The sequence below is a fragment of the Panthera onca genome, chromosome D4 (assembly GCF_046562875.1).
Source record: "Panthera onca isolate mPanOnc1 chromosome D4, mPanOnc1 haplotype 2, whole genome shotgun sequence".
Taxonomy (NCBI): domain Eukaryota; kingdom Metazoa; phylum Chordata; class Mammalia; order Carnivora; family Felidae; genus Panthera; species Panthera onca.
In genome coordinates, this window is record NC_138351.1 from 80,753,890 (window position 1) to 80,773,153 (window position 19,264).

At 41.0% G+C, this 19,264-nt stretch overlaps 1 protein-coding gene across 1 annotated transcript in view; it reads right to left on the reverse strand.

Moving 5' to 3' along the window:
* Positions 1-4,947: 4,947 nt before the first annotated feature.
* The window catches only part of LOC132662999 (complement C5), an 85,016-nt gene continuing 70,699 nt past the window's right edge, over positions 4,948-19,264 (reverse strand). The window contains exons 34-41 of the mRNA XM_060608840.3: positions 16,646-16,748; positions 16,174-16,248; positions 15,952-16,057; positions 15,017-15,100; positions 13,999-14,088; positions 11,699-11,782; positions 6,128-6,266; positions 4,948-5,546 (exon numbers count right to left, since the gene is read on the reverse strand). Coding sequence (XP_060464823.3) covers positions 5,408-5,546; positions 6,128-6,266; positions 11,699-11,782; positions 13,999-14,088; positions 15,017-15,100; positions 15,952-16,057; positions 16,174-16,248; positions 16,646-16,748 — 820 coding nt within the window. The 3' untranslated portion in view covers positions 4,948-5,407. The remainder of the gene's footprint in view (positions 5,547-6,127; positions 6,267-11,698; positions 11,783-13,998; positions 14,089-15,016; positions 15,101-15,951; positions 16,058-16,173; positions 16,249-16,645; positions 16,749-19,264) is intronic.

Consider the following 19,264-nt stretch of genomic DNA (forward strand, 5'->3'; position numbering starts at 1 on the left):
ACCCTCGGCTGTTTCCTTCCTAAAAGTAAGAATGGTGACAACCATCCCAAGGCTGTGAAATGTCGATAGATGCTCCACGAAATGCAATCAGTGTGGCGCGGGGCAAGAAACGTGTGAACGTCACCATCCGTGGCGTGCCAGGGATGTGTTCTTAGCCACCCCAATTACATTCGTCATTCCAGGCCCTGTGCGCATCACTTTCTGTGGGCTCTCCCGCTGAAGTCTCGCAGAAATCCTCCCGAGGGTGAATTCTTAGTGCTCCCGCTTTTCAGATGTGAAGACAGAGGCTTACGGAAGTAAAGCAGATGCGTTCGTTTCTACTAATGACCTCTCCGAGCCAAAGGCACATTGGGCATCCTCGGGGCAGACCTCTCACACCGAATGGTTCCTGTAACACTTCTGGAAGGGGTTAGTGACAGGACACTTGGTCCCTCCATCAGAGCCTAGTCTGTCCTTGAAGGGCTCTGGTTGGAAGAAAATGCTTCTCTGGAGGGAGCCCAAATCAATTTCTCTGTAACCGCCCCTCATCTGCGTGGCGGAAAGAACGCTGGGCTAAGAGTCGGATGCCCTGGGCTGGTGTCCCAGGCCTTCCACTTAACAGCCTTCTGACCACCAGCAGGCTGCTCCTCTGGGCCTGTTTTCCCAGGTGAAAATGAAGGAATTGGATGCGATGGGCTCTAGGTCCTTCCTGGCTTGGACATTTCAGATCATATAATTCGTGAGTCTCCGTGTGTGTTATGCACACATATCTGATTATAATGATGGAAACAGTGAAGGAGTGGACATTGTGTTCCAAGGAACAGATCTGCTTCTGCCAACATGTCTGTCAGGGTGGGGACCCTGCCAGCTGAGAAGAATCCAGAAGGTTCTTAGAAATGGAGTTCTCATCTTGTCTTAAAACAAACCCCTCCCTCCCTCCTTCCCTTCCCCTTCCTGCACTTCTCCACCCTCTCTCTTTCATTCTTTCCTTCCTTCCTCCTCAATTCCTTTCTGATTCAGAACCATAAAGCCACATTTCAATCTCCCCATCAGAGTTAAAGATCATGTCCCTGGTGACTCATTTCTCACATGACACCAAGCGTGCAGAATCAGTTTGTTTTCAGGAGCAGAGAAACCTATGCAAACATGACACGGAGCTGCCTTATGTCTCTGAGAGCCTCTCCCATCGGGCAGCTGAAATCCCGGCTCCTGAGGCAGGCGTCGGGCCCACGCGTGGACTTTCACAGGGGCTCCTGGAATCAGGCACAGATCTGAGCACTGTTTGTGAATGTGCGTTTTCTAGGAAAAAGAGTCTATGCGAGAGAAGACAGCTGGGTGCTGGATTGGTAGCTGGGCTTGGTGACCGTAGGAGTTGACCTGGTATTCAGAGTCAGGCTATCCTGTTGTCTGTGTCTGATGTCATGGAACACAAACATCACGCAAAATGGATCAACGTGGGGAAAAAAAAAAAAAAAAGCCTAAACTTTGCCATAATCATGTTTGAGCAGAAAATAGGAACAGTATCCAAACCACAAAAACGAGCAAACATCTCCCCCTTTCCTGGCTAATGTGAGTGACTGTTACTTCTTTTCCTTCCACTTAGATAAGAAATCTGAGTGCTCCCATTTTTCAGATGTGAAGACAGAGGCTTACGGAAGTAAAGCAGATTACTCCTGCTTCCTGACAGCGTCCAATCCGGAGCAAAGCCTTCCTTCCTTAAACCCTCCCTAAAATAATTCACCACAAGCCCAAATCCTGTAATAAGTCCTATCTAACATCCTTTTCTGAGAAGTTGTATGGTTCCCGTGCTGTGTGTTCTCTTTCATTGCAGAGTCAATGACCTCTGCCTCATTCGATTGGTTGACGCAACATCTCTTGTCTGTTTTACTACAGTGGCCTCCTGCTGCACTCCTCTGCTCAAAACCTCGCAATGGCTCCCCTTTCCCTCTGAGTAAAGCGTAAAGCAAATACCCTGTCCGTGACAGGCCTGATCTGGTCTCTGTGCAGTCTCTGGCCTCATCTCCACCCACCTCCCCTATGCCTCACTCTCCTTCTATTACACCAGCCTCTTTGCTCTTCCTGTAAGACACCAGGCCTGCTCCTGCTTTGGGCCTGGGTACTCAGTGCTCCCTCTGCCCGGAACACTCTTCCCCTAGGTGGCCACCTGGCTCCCTCTCTCGTCACCTCCAAGCCTCTGCTCACGTCTCACTTTGAAGCCCACTCTGACCAGACCACTCTATTGATAATGGAAACCCCTCCTCAGCTACTCCCCAGCTCCCTTACTCTGTTCTCCTTTTCTTTTCCTCATAGTTCTTGTCCCCTTCAGACAGTCAGGGCCAGGTGCCCAGGTATTGTCTTTACTGTTCATGATGTGTCTCTCCATCTGGGATCGAAGTTCCATCAGGGTGGGAATCTGGGTACCAAGCGCCTAGAGTTGGGCTTAGACTACAATTACCAATCAGGGCATGTTTGTTGGATGTTGCTGAATAAATTAGCATCATCGGGGCTGGGAGGTAAGACTGGACATGACTTTGGCTCAGGATTCCTCACTGAGGAAAATGGAGTGAGGCTGCCTGTCTCAAGCTTGGCACACTGTCAATTCCACATATTTTCTTAAGACAGAGTTTCCTAAACGTCAATCTTGTGCATGCCAACCTCATGATTTTCCCAAGAACAACCTATACTTTTGTTTACTTAAAACTTTTCCTTAAATAGACTTATTTTTTGACCGATACATTTATTTTTGAAAAAAATTGTATATCGTGGTTTTGAGGTGCTAGTTGTATTTTTTCTAATATATGTTAACACAAACATATAGCTGAATCGCTATATCACGTACCCGAAACTAATATAGCCCTGTATGCTAACTGGAATTAAAGTAAAAACTTAAAAAAAACAAAAAACATCTAGCCATTAAAATGAATAGCGTTCGTTTGTAGCATCTAAATCTTCTTACTGCCTCCAGTGGAAACCTGCCTTATGCTTTTCCCTTCAACCAGAAAGATCCTTCTGCCTCCCTCTCCCTACCCAAATCCTGCCCGGTCTTTAGGAGGTCCGCGGAAAGCCCTCTAGCTCACACACTCACTCACTTCTCTGAGCTCCCTTCCTACTTCCAGAAAGAAATACATGCCTTGCTTACATGCCATGTGGTTTTGTTTTCTGTTTCCCAACATAAAATTATGAGATACCTTCTTAGAGCTGTAGAAAGGCGTTTGAATGTTCCACTCCCTTGTTTACAGACCACCAAAGAGATGAGAAGGTTTGTCCCAAGTCCCTGCAGGGGCAAAGCCAAGACTAGAATTTGGGCTTTCTGATGCCCCATACTCAGCGGGAATCCGCAGACACTTAATGAGTCCCTGTGACACGTCCAGCATTGTGCCAGGCACCAGAGACAGGGGTGAACAGAACAGATCCAGACTTGCCCACACAGAGCGGACGATGGAGCTAGGAAGCTGCACCCTGAATAAACAATGTACCTGCTTGGAGACATAGTTGCAAGTGCCTTGGAAGAGTGCTCAGGGTGGAGCAGGGACCCCAGCCTGTTTGGGGGGTTGTGAAAGCCTCATTAAAGAAGTATGCTGGTGGATTTCTAACGGGTGCCGGGCTAACTCAGAAAGTTTTGATTTGATGTTTGAAAGCTCTGAGGTATGGTGGGTTAATTAGGCCACTGTGGCCCAACCTATTTGCCACAGTGCTTGGGGAAAAGAGAGACCCGTGCCTCCCAGCACTGCAGCGGCCGGCTCCATACATCCTGCATTTGGCAGGAGGGGGACAGGAGACGCTTCAGGTCAGCTCTGGAGGGGGGCCTCATCCCTTGCTGGCAGAGAGTCGGGGCATGGTTGTTTTTGCCAAGGGAGTGCCCACAATGTGAGCCTTGACATTAACGAAAATAAATTCTCAGCTCCTGGAAGTGGAAAATCTTAGTATTACTTACAAGGCACACTGCGAGCCTCGTGTAGTTCTGCCTAACTGGTAAAATGCTGATTTTACAAAAAGGGAATGTGTTACAGTCACTGTTACTGTTATAGCCAGAGTTTATCATCCTGTTTCCTGGTGAGATTTCAATGGAGTTCGTTAAACTATACCTAAGAAACTCCAACTGCATCCTACTTTGGTCTTAGAAAATTAAACCTGACAAGCAATGTGATGGTCATGATGTGGAAGAGGGATGTTGTCTGGACAGAGGGAAAGCCTTGGGGTTTGGTCTCCACTGCTGCCCCTTACCAGGCTGGGGAAATTGCTTCACTTTTCTGAGCTTCCATTTCCTCCTCCATAAATTGGGGATAATAATAATCCCTGTACCTTGTGAGATTATTGAGACATTAAATGGGAATCTATTGGGAAAATTCTTTCCTAAGATCTAAAAGTCACTTAGGGGCACCTGGGCGGCTCAGTCGGTTAAGCGGGCAACTTTGGCTCAGGTCATGATCTCTCAGATCGTGGGTTTGAGCCCCATGTCGGGCTCTGTGCTGACAGCTCGGAATCTGGAGCCTGCTTGGGATTCTGTGTCTCCCTCCGTCTTTACCCCTCCCCTGCTTGTGCTCTGTCTCTCTCTTTCTCTCTCAAAAAATAGACATTAAAAAAGAAAAAAAAGAAATGAACATCCTGTTATAGACCCTCTTTTAGAAAAGTTTAAACACGGCTCCAAGACCTGGTTAGGGCCCAGCAGGAAGGTCTCCTGATCACCACTTGGCTTCTCCTCACCAGGTGCTGCACTGCGGGCTGCCTCCCAGGGTGATTATTGCTGAGGGAGACCCTGGGGGAAATGGACAGGTGCTGGGAGGGAGCGGAGGGAGTCGTGGACCCCCACGGGGGGAAGGGGAGCCACAGGGGCGAATGCTCCCGCCTTCTCAGTTTGCTGAGGACTCTGAGGCTGGGCCTTCTCAGGTCTTTGTCTCTCAACTTGCCCATCTGTGTGGGTCCAGCTGGCCTCGCATAAAATAATAGGCCTCTTCGCTTTTTCCCACATTTTGAAAGCAAAGTCAGGTTTTAATGACCAGCTCTCTGCCCCTCGGTATTTTCTTTCAAGCAAAGGCCATGTTATTGTAAGATACTCCATTTCAATGGGGGCTATTCTTTGGTCCCCGGCAGACATTCCTGAGCGGTAGGTTTTAGGAGGTGGTCCAATTTTTATTGCTTCTGGTGTCCGATAGATAACCTTGGAACGGGTGTCTGTCTCCATGCCCCCTAAGGCCGTGTTATTTCCGAAAGTTACAGCTCTTAAAATCATCCTCTACTAAAAGCAAAGTGCCACTAATTCTAAGTAAAGTGAGCTTTCCAAATAAGACCAGCTGTGAATGTTAAAAAGAAGAAGAAGAAGAAGAAGAAGAAGAAGAAGAAGAAGAAGAAGAAGAAGAAGAAACAAAAGAAAAGGAAGACACTTCCACAACAGGAGTCCACAGTGAAAACCCTACACGATTGAACTTCCTCAGGGGTTTTCGCAGCCATTTAGAAAAATGTCTTCAGCAAACTCATCTAAATTAGCCAAGAACGCCTGGCATGATGGGCACATTGCGTTTGTAGGCCAATATTCAATCCAGGTGGACGAATCCAAAGGGTAGAGGTACCTGCCGAGAAAAAAGGAAAATGAATAGCGAAGAGCCCAATTCAAAGGCACTCAGGCTGCTCACCCCATGTGTCAGCCGGACTCTGCTGGGCCGGCCTCCCCCTGGGAAGGGCCACAAACCCTCAAATCTCATGAAGCTGCTTGGGGCCCCACGATTAAAGGCAGGAATGGCATCTGTTTCAAGATCTATTTTTTTAAGAAGAGATCATAAGATGCATATTTAAACATCTCCCTCTTTACAAACAGAACAGTCTGAGAACTTATTGAGGGGGCAGATGTGGCGGAGAGGGGGTTGGAGGGGCGCCTTCAGAAACACCTACACACCCAGGTGCTCAGTCGGTTTGTCCGTCATTGAGTTCCCGGCTACCCTGATGGTTATAAGTAGTTCTTTGTTTCCAATTCTCATTGTTTCATTGCTTCTTGGCCTTTTGGCTAAGGTCAAGTGTAAATTCACATTATTTTATTTATGCTCCTAATGGTTCGTTGGTTAATAGCAGGACACATGAGAAACGTATAGTGTATTTAAGAATAAATTACACCTAGTTTTGAAGGAAAGATCAGAGGGACTCCAAAATGACTTACTTGAAACTGAAATTGTATTTTATCTGGAGGGCTTCTTTACCCATAATCAAATATTGTCTTCCTTTTTCCAGATCAGCGTTAGCACACGTTGCCTTTTTAATGAAGGTGACGTCAGAGTCTTTCTGGGCAACAGCTTCTCCTGAGAGGCACACACATGTAAGGTTATCACATTCATGTTATAATGTCACGATTATAAACTCTCAGAATTCTAGTACCTCGTGGCTATTTACTCAAGAGTATATGTTTATCTCGAGTGGCAATTGGAAAGTGACAATGTCTATATGGTTAAGACTCTGGAATCTGGAATCAGGCTCTCTGGGACAAACCTCAGCTCTGCTGCTTGCTGGCTGTGTGGACCCGGACAAATGAGGCTCAGGTCCCTCATCTGAAAGATGGGAGTGACGATGAAACCCACCTTGGGAAACTGATGTGAGATTAAATGGGTTAACATATATATGAAAAGTGATTAGAACACAACAAGTGCTGTATAAGTGCTTGTTATTGTAACTCCTGTAGAAACAGGAATTAAAAGAACGTCTCTATAGTTAAACAATATTAATCCCCAAAATACCAAAAAAGTATTTGGTAGCTGGCAATGGACAACTTGGTAGAAAAATGTAAGCCGTGTGAAGGACTTGGAAAATTTTAAGGAGGATAACTTGGGATTCCCAAAGAACTCAGAGATTGGCAAAAAGCTATCTCTTCTACCTGGAATGCATTCCTCCCCATGTTGTCCTGTTAAATTTCTACCCATCCTCAAACACATCATCAATTCTCAAGGTATCCAGTAAACACTCCCAGAGGCTCTTTCTCATAAATATCTCTCTGTCTCTCCCTTACTCCCATTATACTTGAGCTTCTATCACAGTATTTCACCCCACATGTATCTTCAGCTAGGCTGGAAGCTTCTTGAAGCAGGGACTGGGCCTGATTCATTGCTATAGATTCAGGACTGATGATCAGTTATTCAACTCTGACAGAGTTATCCTAAGCATTAAATCTTGAAAATCTTCTGAACCTGTACATAATAGTAACTACATCAATGGCAAACTTTAATTAGTGTTCTTTAACTAGTGTGCACACATCAGCTCTCCTGATGACCATTAAAACATACATGACTTCCCCTGGCAGCAATATCTAAACAATATTCCCAGCACTGTTTACCAACTCAGCCCCTGTCACGGCCTTATCAATATTTTTAAAAGCCTCTGGTTATGGAAAATTTCAAGCATATTCAGAAAGAGGGAATAATTAACCTTGGCTCAACAATCACTGATCTTTTTTTCTTTTTTTCCCATTTATATCTTCACTCCAAGCATCCTATGTTTTGGGGGAAACACCAACTTGTCATTATCCTTGAACTGTATAATTGCTCTCTGTTTTAAATAGTTTAGGTTTTAGTTTGGCTTATTGTTAGTGTGCAGCAATTCTTGGGTAAGTGGTAAATGTGTGATGTTTTGATATTTATAGACATTTAAAATTTGTATATATTAAAAAATAAACACCCAGAAAGAAGAGATAATAAATTATGCAAAATTTTCTTAACATTTCCTTTTAAATGTCATAAATGTGAATCTTCGGAATGGACAGGAGAACAGAAAAGAAATGATATTAAAAAGAACTACAGCTTGGGGGGCACCTGGGTGGCTCAGTTAGTTAAGTGCCTGACTTTGGCTCAGGTTATGGTCTCATCAGGCTCTGTGCTGACAGCTTAGAGCCTAGAGCTGCTTCAGATTCTGTGTCTCCCTCTCTCTCTCATTGCTCTCTGCCTCTCAAAAAATAAACATTAGGAGCACCTGGGTGGCTTAGTTGGTAAAGTGTCTGACTTCGGCTCAGGTCGTGGTCTTGTGGTCCGTGAGTTTGAGCCCTGCATTGGGCTCTGCTCTGTGCTGACAGCTCAGAGCCTGGAGCCTACTTTGGATTCTGTGTCTCCCTCTTTCTCTGCCTCTCCCCGCTTATGCTCTGCCTCTGTCTCTCTCTCTCTCAAAAATAAATGTAAAAAACAAAAAAAAATTTAAATAAATAAGAATAAATAAACATTAAAAAAAATTAAAAGAACTATAGCTTGGGAATCATCTGATACTGCACAAAATTGAGAACAGTCTGGAATGTCTTTTGATTCTGTGCAAGAATTGGTGCAAAATAAAACAAATAACTTGCATTTCTGTAATGAAAAGCACTTGATTATTTCAGCAAAAATAGGAATGGCTTATTATTGCTTATAATGTGAAAGCTGGATGCAATTGGTGCTCAAAAGTTGGGCTGTGAAACGATCGAAGTGCTAAACACCTGTTTTGTCAGAATGACGATCATGGTTCAAATAAACAAACTTTGTGATCATCAATGAGAAAAAAACAGAATAACATGCTAAATCAATTTCATACAGTGAAACATTTGAAACAATAAAAACCAGAAAAGCATTTTATCAGAGTATTGATCCACCAAATAAATATTTGGAAAGTATTATTAGAATCCAACTCTAGTCTATGGCTAACAATGATCAAGCATTTTCAGACTCAAAACTCTTGATAGAATATCAAAAGAGAAAGAAAATCAATATAAACATATTGCAATTTAGATTTATGGTCCTACTTATTGTAAAATTTATATCTACTGAAATGAGAGCACAGCTTTTTGGAAAATCTAAATAAGGTGATAAAATTAAATTCCAATATTTTTTAATTAAACTCTTTTTTAAAATGTTACTTGTTTATTAATTAATTCATTAATTAATTTAGAGAGCACATGAGAGTGGGGGAGGGGCAGAGAGAGAGGGAGACTCCCAAGCAGACTTTGCACTGTCAGCACAGAGCCTGATGTGGGGCTTGATCCCATGAAACATGAGATCATGACCTGAGCTGAAATCAAGAGTCAGACGCTTAACTGACTGAGCCACCCAGGCGCCCCTTAAATTTCAATAATTATTGAGAAAATCAAGTACTTAACATCAAAAGTGTTTAAAATAATGTAAAAAAAACCTGCCGACTTCGAAGACTGCTTAATGGGTTTTATTGATATCAAGGTACTGGAAGGAATAACTGAACAACTGTTTGAGAGAATGGAGTCAATGAGGAATATTCATGTGAACTCCTTACTGGTGCAGATGCAATGCCAAAGAGGAGTCTGGGTTTCAGCAAAAATTTGGAAGTTCCCAGCTGTTCAATTTGGCTTTGACTGAATTATGTATCAAGTAGATATCAAGTATCTCTGGACAATATAAAGATACGAGCCAAGCAAAAGATCACTTTAAATATTGTCTTAATAAATTTAGTGTTTACTACCACATATCTAATACACACTAGACAGAAGTAAGTAATAAGAAGAAAGCTTTAAAAATTGTAATAATGAAAACAATTGCAATAATCAAAATTGGAAAAATATTGGGATTTTGATGGGCAGCTGGTAGTGCTAGAATCGTGAAGGCAGTTTGGAAATTATAAGTTTGATAGATTCACTTTGATACATAATTATGTACACAATTGTGTTATAGGAGCAAATATTTAGAAAGTGGATAGATATACTTTTTGGTGATTTGCTTATGATAGTCTAGCAATTTTGTCAATATCATCTTTAGCTGTTCAAGAAAAGATATTTCAGTTTTGATAAGCTCACAGATTACAGAATGATAAAACCATATAAAAATAAGTAAAGGAAACTACAAAAGTGGAACAAGAGCTGTTATAAAATCAAGAATGATCATAAATTTGACATAAAACAAAATAAAGTCAATTTAAGGGAAAAGCGAATTTATGAAAATATTTTTGTTTTAGTGACAAGAGTTAAAAATATGACAAACTTTTCAGTTTTTTAAAAAATTTATGAAGTCTACAGTTTTGCCTATGACATTTGGAAAACTGAGGGTTGAAGGGGAATAAAAATGAAGAAAATTGGGAAAACTAAACATGGCATTTCAATAAATTGTTTTTATGATTTAGCTGATAATAGAGATATGTTGAACATGAAAAATGTCAGACAGTATCCAAAGGACTAGAAACATTTTGAATGTAATTACTACCAATTTAGCTTGAGCTGAGAGAGACTTCATTACCATGAACAATACTGTCACTATAGGAGAAATTACTTATTGAGATTATAGGTTGTGTAAAGACTATCAATGCAATAAAGATGTAATTGGAAATGTTTGAGGTGGTTCCTCATTGTCAAATCAAAGCTCAGATGGGCAATTCTGTAGTGAGGCAAGCAAAATAAAACTGACAATTTCTAAAAATAAAAAACTTATTTGGAATTATTAGAATGATTTAATGGGGGCGCCTGTGTGGCTCAGTTGGTTAAGCGTCCAGCTCTTGATTTCGGCTCAGGTCATGATCTCACAGTCCTGAGGTTGAGCCCCACATCAGGTTCTGAGCTGATAGCACAGAGCCTGCTTGGGATTCTCTCTCTCCCTCTCTCTGCTCCTCCTCAGCTTGTGCGTGCGCACATACTCTCACTTTCTCTCTCAAAATAAATAAATATTTAAAAAAGAATGATTTAATGAATCATTTGTGTGGTAATTTATGTAATCTGACAAGCAGCATTATAACATTTATAGCTTAGTTTGATTAGAGAATAAAAGGGAACATATTTTTAAATGTTTTATGTGTTATTTTACATACAAGTTCATTTTATTCTATTGGTTATTGAAACTCTCATTTATCTTCACTGAGCCTCTAACCCAAGCCTTTGCACTTTACAGATGTCCTTAACTGGTTTCCCTCTTTCTATTTGTGTTCCCTCCAACAGAAGAAAGCCAGAGTTTTCTTTTCTTTTCTTTTTTTTTTTTTTTCAATTTTTTAAATGTTTATTTATTTTTGAGAGAGAGAGAGAGCCAGAAACAGAGTATAAGCAGGAGAGGGGCAGAGAGAGCCAGAGACGCAAAATCTGAAACAGGCTCCAGACTCTGAGTTGTCAGCACAGAGCCTGACACGGGCTTGAACTCACAAACAGTGAGATCATGACCTGAGCCGAAGTCGGATGCTCAACCGACTGAGCCACCCAGGCACCCCCAGAGTGATCTTTTAAAATCATAAATCAGATCATGCTATTTGCCTACCTCAAACCTTTTATTAGCTTCCCTTTGGACTTCTAGAATAAAATCCAAATTTCTAGCCATGCCTTATAAATCCCTGTATGACCCAGCTCATGTCTATCTCTCAGCCTCTTCTCAGGCTAGGCTCTCCCTGTCTCATTACAGCCCAGTCACCCGGGGTTCATCAGTTCCCTGATGATGCCTAGTTGCTTGCTGTCTCGGGCCTTTGCATATTTGGTTCCCTCTCTGCCCCGTCCCTTTAATGGCCACACCCCTAAACGATGCCGTCTGTTATCACAATACAGAAGCTTCCCACACTAATTCCATATCTCAAATATAGTGCTGGCTATGATTAATAATTGTTTAATTTGTTTTTTTCATTTCCTTTTTAAAAACACGTGTCTCCTTATATTATGGAATATAAGGTTTATGAAGGCAGGAACTCTGGTTGTGTTATTCAAGTTGTTTTCTCTGTGTCTAATAAAATGGCCCATAGTAAGTACTAAATATTGGTGGAGTGAAAGAATAAATGAATGAATTCTCACCAGCTTTGTAGATATCCAGGAGGGTTGCCGTGTACTTAACAAAGACATTTTCTTTGGTGATGGATGTGATACGAACTTTATAAGCTGGTAGAAGAAACAACACAAGAATTCATGCTTAATGTCACTAATGCCGTGTCCAGTAGAAGCCAGAGTTTGTCAAACAAATGAGAAAGGAAGCATAGCAAGCTTTTACGGGCACCCTGAGGTAAATCTCATTTCTTTCAAAAGGCCTTCCTAGATTCTGATAATGACTCATGGTTCCATTCTACTTAGAACCATTTGCCCTCGCCACTGTTACAGAACGGGCTGATCGGGATAAGAGCAATATTAAATTAAAAGACAGAAGCACACTAAACAGACAAAAATATGCCTTTGTTAGATGGAGTGTTCAGATTCTGATCCTTTAAGATTAGTGGGGTCACACCCATGGGGAACGTGGAGGAGATCCTTCTCCATAGGCCCACAGACAGTTTATCTACCATTCAGGCCTGCCCTGTGGGCCTCCTGTCTCCTTGCCTTGATCCCTTGCCTACCTCCACTGGCTTTGATCTTTGGGTTTTGACAGGATTCCGTTTTCTGACTCATCTTTGCTTGGATTGACAGCTATCTGACACAAGACATTCTCTATCCTGGTTTCTCTTCCTTCAGGCGTTACCTTTTAATCCATGGTATTTGATCTCACTTTTGGAATGGGAAGCTTAAAGAGATCTATCCCATCTATGTGGCCTAAGAAAAGATCTCATTTTTGCTTTGGGTGGGGTTGAAGTGAATGATCTGAAAGGTTTGCCCATTTTGGGGATTCTAGCTAGCGAGCTAGATGAATGAACTCATTGTGCCAGAACAAAAGCTGAGTGAATTAGTAGTTTAAAACAGATTTTAAAATGTCCCGAATTTCAGATTTATGTCTCTATGGTGCATATGGGCAACGTACCTGCTCTGGACATAGGTGGAGAGAGGGAAATATTTTATTTTGTTTTTATTTTATTATTCTAATATCAACCCATAGTCTTCAAAAAAGCCAGATAAGCCTTTTCTTGAGAATAATAAACTACATCCAGATTGCATTTATTCTATGTGTTAAAACAGGTTTTTGATATTCAAGAGTTAAAATAGTTCTAAAATGGAGGGAAGAAATAATTTGGTGAAATTTTTATTTATTAAACAATATAGTATTCAAATCTTAATGTGTTTTAAAACCTGCAGTGGGTCTTGGCTGAGTTAGGCAGCTTTTTTAGCTTTTTTAAAAAAATCAAGATGAATTCTAAAAAAAGAAAGACTATAAACCATACCCAATTCATCCTGAGATGGCTGCATTTCCACTAAGAGAGGTCAGTATAATATAACGGAAATGACACTGGAGACCAGGATGCATCCTCATTTTCCTACTGACTTCTTGCATAAATTTGAACAAATTACTGAGTCTCCCTGAGCCTCAGTTTCTTCACTGGCAAAATGTAGATAATTCTCTGTTACCTCAAAGAAGTCTTAGGGGACCCCACTGAGGAGCCATATATGAAAACAGTTGGTAAACACAAAGTGCTGAATTAGATGTACTTATCTTTCATTTATAAATAACACCCTACTTACACACACACATGGTTTGAGATAGTGTACAAAATGCTCTCTTTCTCTCTCAAAACAAACAAACACACACACACACACACACACACACACACACACACACACACACACACACACACACCAGAAATAAATAAACACTAGAAACTATGGGTAGAAAACAAGACTACAACCATACTGGGCATCAGATTTAGCTCTGTGCTCCGGGTAAACAGAAGGAGATGCTCCTTTTGAAGTGAAAGATTGCAGTTCTGCATACATTTAAAATGATTTAGTACCAATATTTTTACCTTGTCTTTAAAGGGAGTTTGAAAAAACTCCAAGCCCCCGAACGACCTTTGTCTCTCCCTCTGCTCTATTGACTGGAAGAATATGCTAGTGAAATCTTACATCTTCCTGGCTTCTCAAAAGTTTTCTTTAACTATATTTTAGTTCAGTTTAATTCAATATGTTTAATTCAATGTGATCTATTGGAGTAAAGTGTCTTGGCCAGGTGTGTACATCACTCCAATCATTTTAAATGAAAGTTACATTTCTTTCCTGAAGGATGAATAATTTTGCATGTTAATGCCAAAAATTGATGGCATTTTCCTTCAAGGGAACACATGGAGTACAGTATTCACAGATATAATCATTGTGAAAGGTTGTTGATCTTTCTAACTGATCACGTATTCATAACATCTCATGTTTAATGGAACTCTACATTGAACCTTTGAACTTACCATAGGCAATGTCTGGTTTACAGGCTGTTTCTTTTCTAGCATCTGCAGAGATTGTCAGATCCAATTCTGTCTGCATCTGTCCGCAGTCAGCTGGATTTTGCGAAAAGTGCTAAAAGTTAGGTTAACGTAAAGAAGCAGCCACTCCCTTTGCATTAAACACAGTTCTCATGAGTCCTGAGACAATCCAGTATAACCTTACAAATACCAGACACCTACAACCTGTCCATTTTCTCCTCTTCCACTAAGTAAAACATTATGCAAAGCAAAACCAAAACAGACACAAGCACAAACAAAATCTTGAACATGAAGGCTTAGAATGGGCAGTCACTCCACATTCAGTTCTTTAGAAATGTATATGTTTTCACGGAAGAAAGGAGGAAAATTTTCCCATTCCCTTCCTGCCTTGAAGGAACCAAGATGATAACTGGACTGATTTACGGTTATAAAATGGTATAGTAGGTACCTAAGAAATGTATAGATGTTAAGGTTTCTGAAAAACAAAATAAACCCCAAACCAGCTCAGACCCACATGGAATCGGTTGTTGACTGTTGTTGGGTTCTGGGTCTTTTTCTTGACCAAGAAGACTGTCTTAGGTTTACAGAAGACTGAAGGTAACTGAACAATAAACAGAGATGTCACAAAGTGGGAAGGACAAGGGAAAAAAAAAAAAGAAAGAGGAGCTAGTGGCTCAGTCTTGAGCCTCTGTTCTCTTAGGTTGTGGTCCTATTACATTAAAAAGACCATGTGAAAAGTAAAAATTTCGCATCATGCTATCCCTCTGATATCCAACAATTGTCTAGAGGGTGTTTCTCCCGCTCTGTATAGTAGAAGCTATCAGGATGTTCACGAGTTGTTGAGTAGTTTTATCATATTAAAGGAATCAGCTTTCAATCAGCTGAGATTATATGTCTACTTCTGAGAAATGAGTTTGTCAAATAGCTTCCCCCAGATTAGCCCTGGATTATGAGTGGCTGCTTTAAACAAGCATGCAGCCTAAACATGTTAAATGAAGTTTACCTTCTATGCATTTGCATGTTACTCCTTCACAGACTTTCTGCAGTCTGGCATCGAATGGGTTATAGAACATGGTGCACTGCTTATCTGTGGCAATGAAAACATAGTTAGGAGAAGTGGCTTGATTAACTCTCAATACATTCATGGATCAGTGAGTCTCCCATGGGAACTTGGAGATCACGTATCCCAAACCTTTCGATTTTGTAACTTAGGTGCAGGGAGGTTAAATTGTGAATTGCCTCTCCTGGCATGGGCCCCTTCCACCCTCCCTCAAAGACTTGCCTTTCTATGCTTGAAACTTACTGTTCCATATTTATTTCTTAGAATTAAAATATTTGGTGCTTCCATAAATGAGAGGAAATAAATTGTGTTACACGAGAGTCAATCGAAAGAGCTGTAATTGTTTGGGCTGGAGAAGAACAGGGGAAGTGGGGCTGAGTGTGTTCCATGTGATTCCAGAAGACACAACTAGAATGAATGGATATGAGAGTTTGGTTCATTTTAAGAATTTTTTTTTTTTTTTTGGAATAAGTAGAACTGCTTAATGTGGACTTGTCTGCCCTGTGACCCAAAGAGCTCTCCAATCACTTAGTATTAGAGGCTGAGTGATCAAAAGTGGGGGTCATTCACTCAACATTTATCAATACGTGTTATATACTGAACACTGGGTTAGATGCTGGGGGCACAAGGACGAAAGCCTTCCATCTGGGTTTGGTGAGAAAGACATGCAAACAGATAACAACAAAGCAATGTGACAACTGCTACAACGGAGCCCTTGGCAAAATGTGATGAGACTATCAGTGGACAAGGTGATTCTTGGAGGATGAAAGAAATAGGGGGGCGGGGGAAATGGGCTTCTCCAAAAACGAGAGATGCGGTGAGTAGTGTAACGAAGGCAAAGTCATACTCTGCAGAAATCTTCAAGTCAAGCTGATTACCTGGTCTGTGGTATTCATACACCGTGAAAGTAGCAGGATTCAGAAACCCAACTTGAAACAGCTCAAATATCCGGAACCGAACACAAAGGAACTCATCAGAAGGAATCTGTCCGACAAATTCAAGGTTTGAGGAAATTAATGGGAGAGAAGAGACTCAGCATTTTTAGCCTGTAGATTTTGGATAGTGATTGGAAACGGAGAACGGTGGGAGGTGGAACTTACCGAATTCAGTTGCAGAATAATATGTCCATCTTTGATTTGGTAATCAGCTAATAGTTGGTCCACCCTTTCCACAAGCTAAGAGAGGAAAGTGAAGGCTTGAATTTAATTTCATGATCTTTAAAAAATTTTTTTTCTCAAAGTTGATCTTTTTGTTTAAATGCTTTCATCCAATATTGGGATGTTAGACATGGGGATGTAATCCACTATTCAAAAAAGCTGAAAAGCAGCTCTTCTTCTTGAAGAAGTCTGGACATGTTATCATATGCACTCACATTTTGTTCAGACCATGCACACATATGTCCCCACTTTACTTCGGAAAATCAAAGCTTAGGTAGATTGTTGGTTTGGAAAGAATATTCTAGGTGGTTCCATGAAAGTGATATATTAAAAGGAAAGAAAATAGCTTTATCTGTAAAATAATGCAATAAAGAAAACCAAACATCCATAACCATATGTAAAAGACAACATTTACAGCTTTTAAGTCTTCCTGGTTTGCACCGATTCCAGTAGGCAAAGAGATATCCATCACTGCATGGGAAGATCCCGATGATGATTCTTCTTTGCTGGGCTTGTAGCTAAAACAAATTAGAGATTAGGAAATGCAATAGATACGTGGACAAGATTCTTCAAGAAAAGGTCTTATTTCTTAGTAGGCTTTAATTTTTAATTTGGGCCTCCACTTCCTTGCCTCTCTACAATACATGCATTGTAATCTCTAAATTTTAGAGTTGCAAGAGACTTTTGAGTCATCTATTCTAACTCTTGCTCACTTGGCAAATACTTTAAATGGACCACCATTCTGGAGCTGGAAAACATCATAGAAGTCATTCAGTCCAAGCTCTTTAATTAACTAGTTGAGGAAACTGAGGATGAGAGTAAGGTACTTGTTCAAGGTCACATGACTAGTTCACCCCAGAGCTGCATAAACCTCTTGATTTCTATTCTAGTTCTTTTTTTTCTAACAGAGCACATTTGAAAAAGAAAATTAGTTCTATATTGGAAAAAGACTCAATAAACATGTTTAGGAAAAGACTGGAAGGAAATACCTAAAATGTTAGCAGCTATTTTCTCTGGATGGTGAGATTATAAGTGATGATCTCTTTTTCTTACCCATGCTTTTCTGTGTTTTCTAAATTTTCCATAATAGATAATTTATTCTTTAAAAAAATTTTTAATGTGTATTCATTTTTAAGAGAGAGAGAGAGAGAGAGAGAGAGAGAGAGAGTGCACAAGCATGGGAGGGGCAGAGAGAGGGAGACACAGAATCTGAAGCAGGCTCCAGGCTCTGAGCTGTCAGCATAGAGCCTGATGCGTGGCTCGAACCCATAAACCACGAGATCATGACCTGAGCTGAAGTCAGGTGCTTAACCAACTGAGCCACTCAGGTGCCCCAATAGATAATTTATTTTAAAAAAGTGTTTGAGGACTATCCTTTGCTAGGAATTGTGTTTGGGAGGAAGCTAAGGAAAAAGGCAAAGGGGGTAAAATGGGAGATTTAGTGTTTAAGTTTTTTTTGTTTTTCTGATAAGAGAGAGAAAAAAAAACCACTGAACTGGGGAATCAGGAAACTTGGGATTCACCCAGTTCTGCTGAGACATTTCCACAAATTGTTCTCCCTTTCTAGAGCTCATTTTCTTATTTGTAAAATAAACTGTGAAGAAGAATGAACTTGTGTGTTAGTTTTATATTTATAATTCCAAGGCTTCGTTTTGAGTGGCAGAGGTTGATGCTACCATTAAGCAGAATTAGAAGATTTAAAAGGGGCAAGTTGGCAGGTCCGGGACTGGGGCCCAGGGACAGGGGCAGAGTGTGGTTCTGCAAAGGTTGAGTTTCAGGTCCCAGCTTCACCTCAAGATGCTTGACAGGTAGCCAGACTTTTGAGAGTGGAGCTTAAAGATCAATCAGGATTAAAGGAAGAAACGGGGGAGACAGTGTCGTAGGGGGGCAGATAAATTGATCTCACCTGAAGGACTGAGTTTTAATTAAATGGGAGGTTTTATTTGAGATAGAGGTGGCAAGGGATCTCTTTCCCCCAATTGCACCTAATCAGGGCAGACCCCCTTAGATGTCTTGCATGTAATAGTTACCGTAAAAGATATTATAAAATCTCTGGTTACAGAAATTTAACCCCATTCTTCACCAAATTAACAATTAACAACAGACTGTAAGACAACGTGGAACTGTAAAGTGATATCTGGACATCTCCCCGTAACAGGGCGGGTGAGTATCACCAGAAGCAGAGACCCCTTGCTCACAGATGCAAATCCTCTGTCAACAGAATGGAAAAGGGCCTCCTGAATGGAGAATGTCTATGAAAAGTTGCTGGAGCCTTGATGACTGGTTGCCATGGTGACTGTTTCAACCATGGAACAGAAACCTTCCTTTCAAGAAGCCCCTTGCCTGCTGCCAAAGACAGCAATCTCCCCCAAAGGCATTTTGTTCAGAGAGGAGAGAAGAGAAATCCTTTTTTTCTTCTCTTATGGATACAACAGAGAGGTTATAAGAAGCTAAATACAGGAAAGAGACCCCCTGAATACAGAAACTGTATGCTGGTGTGTTTTTTTTTTTGTTGTTTTGTTTTGTTTTGTTTTTTGTTTTTAATCAGGAGAGAGAATATTGGATGGCAGAGAATTTTTCACATAAATAAGTACTACACAGTCACTTTTGGACTTTATCCAACCTCACTTCAGCTTTACAGAGCCAAAGCATATTCCACCTGGCTTTTTTGAACATTCTGTTCCGAATTTGTAAAAGTCAAAAAATAGAAAATTCAATATTACATCTCCATTTGCCTTCTTTTGTATGTTAGCAATCTGGAATTAGGCCTCCTGTCAATGAATTCAAATGAATGAGTTTGGTTTTTTTTTTAAGTTTAAATTTTTGAAAGTGAGAGAGAAAGCATGAGCAGGGGAGAGGGACAGAGAGAGAGAGGGAGAGAGAGAGTCCCAAGCAGGCTCCACGGTATCAGTGCAGAGCCTGATGTGGGGCTTGAACCCACAAACTGTGAGATCACGACCTGAGCTGAAATCAAGAGTCGGAAGCTTAACGGACTGAGCCACGCAGGTGCCCCTCTCATGAATGAGGGTTTGAT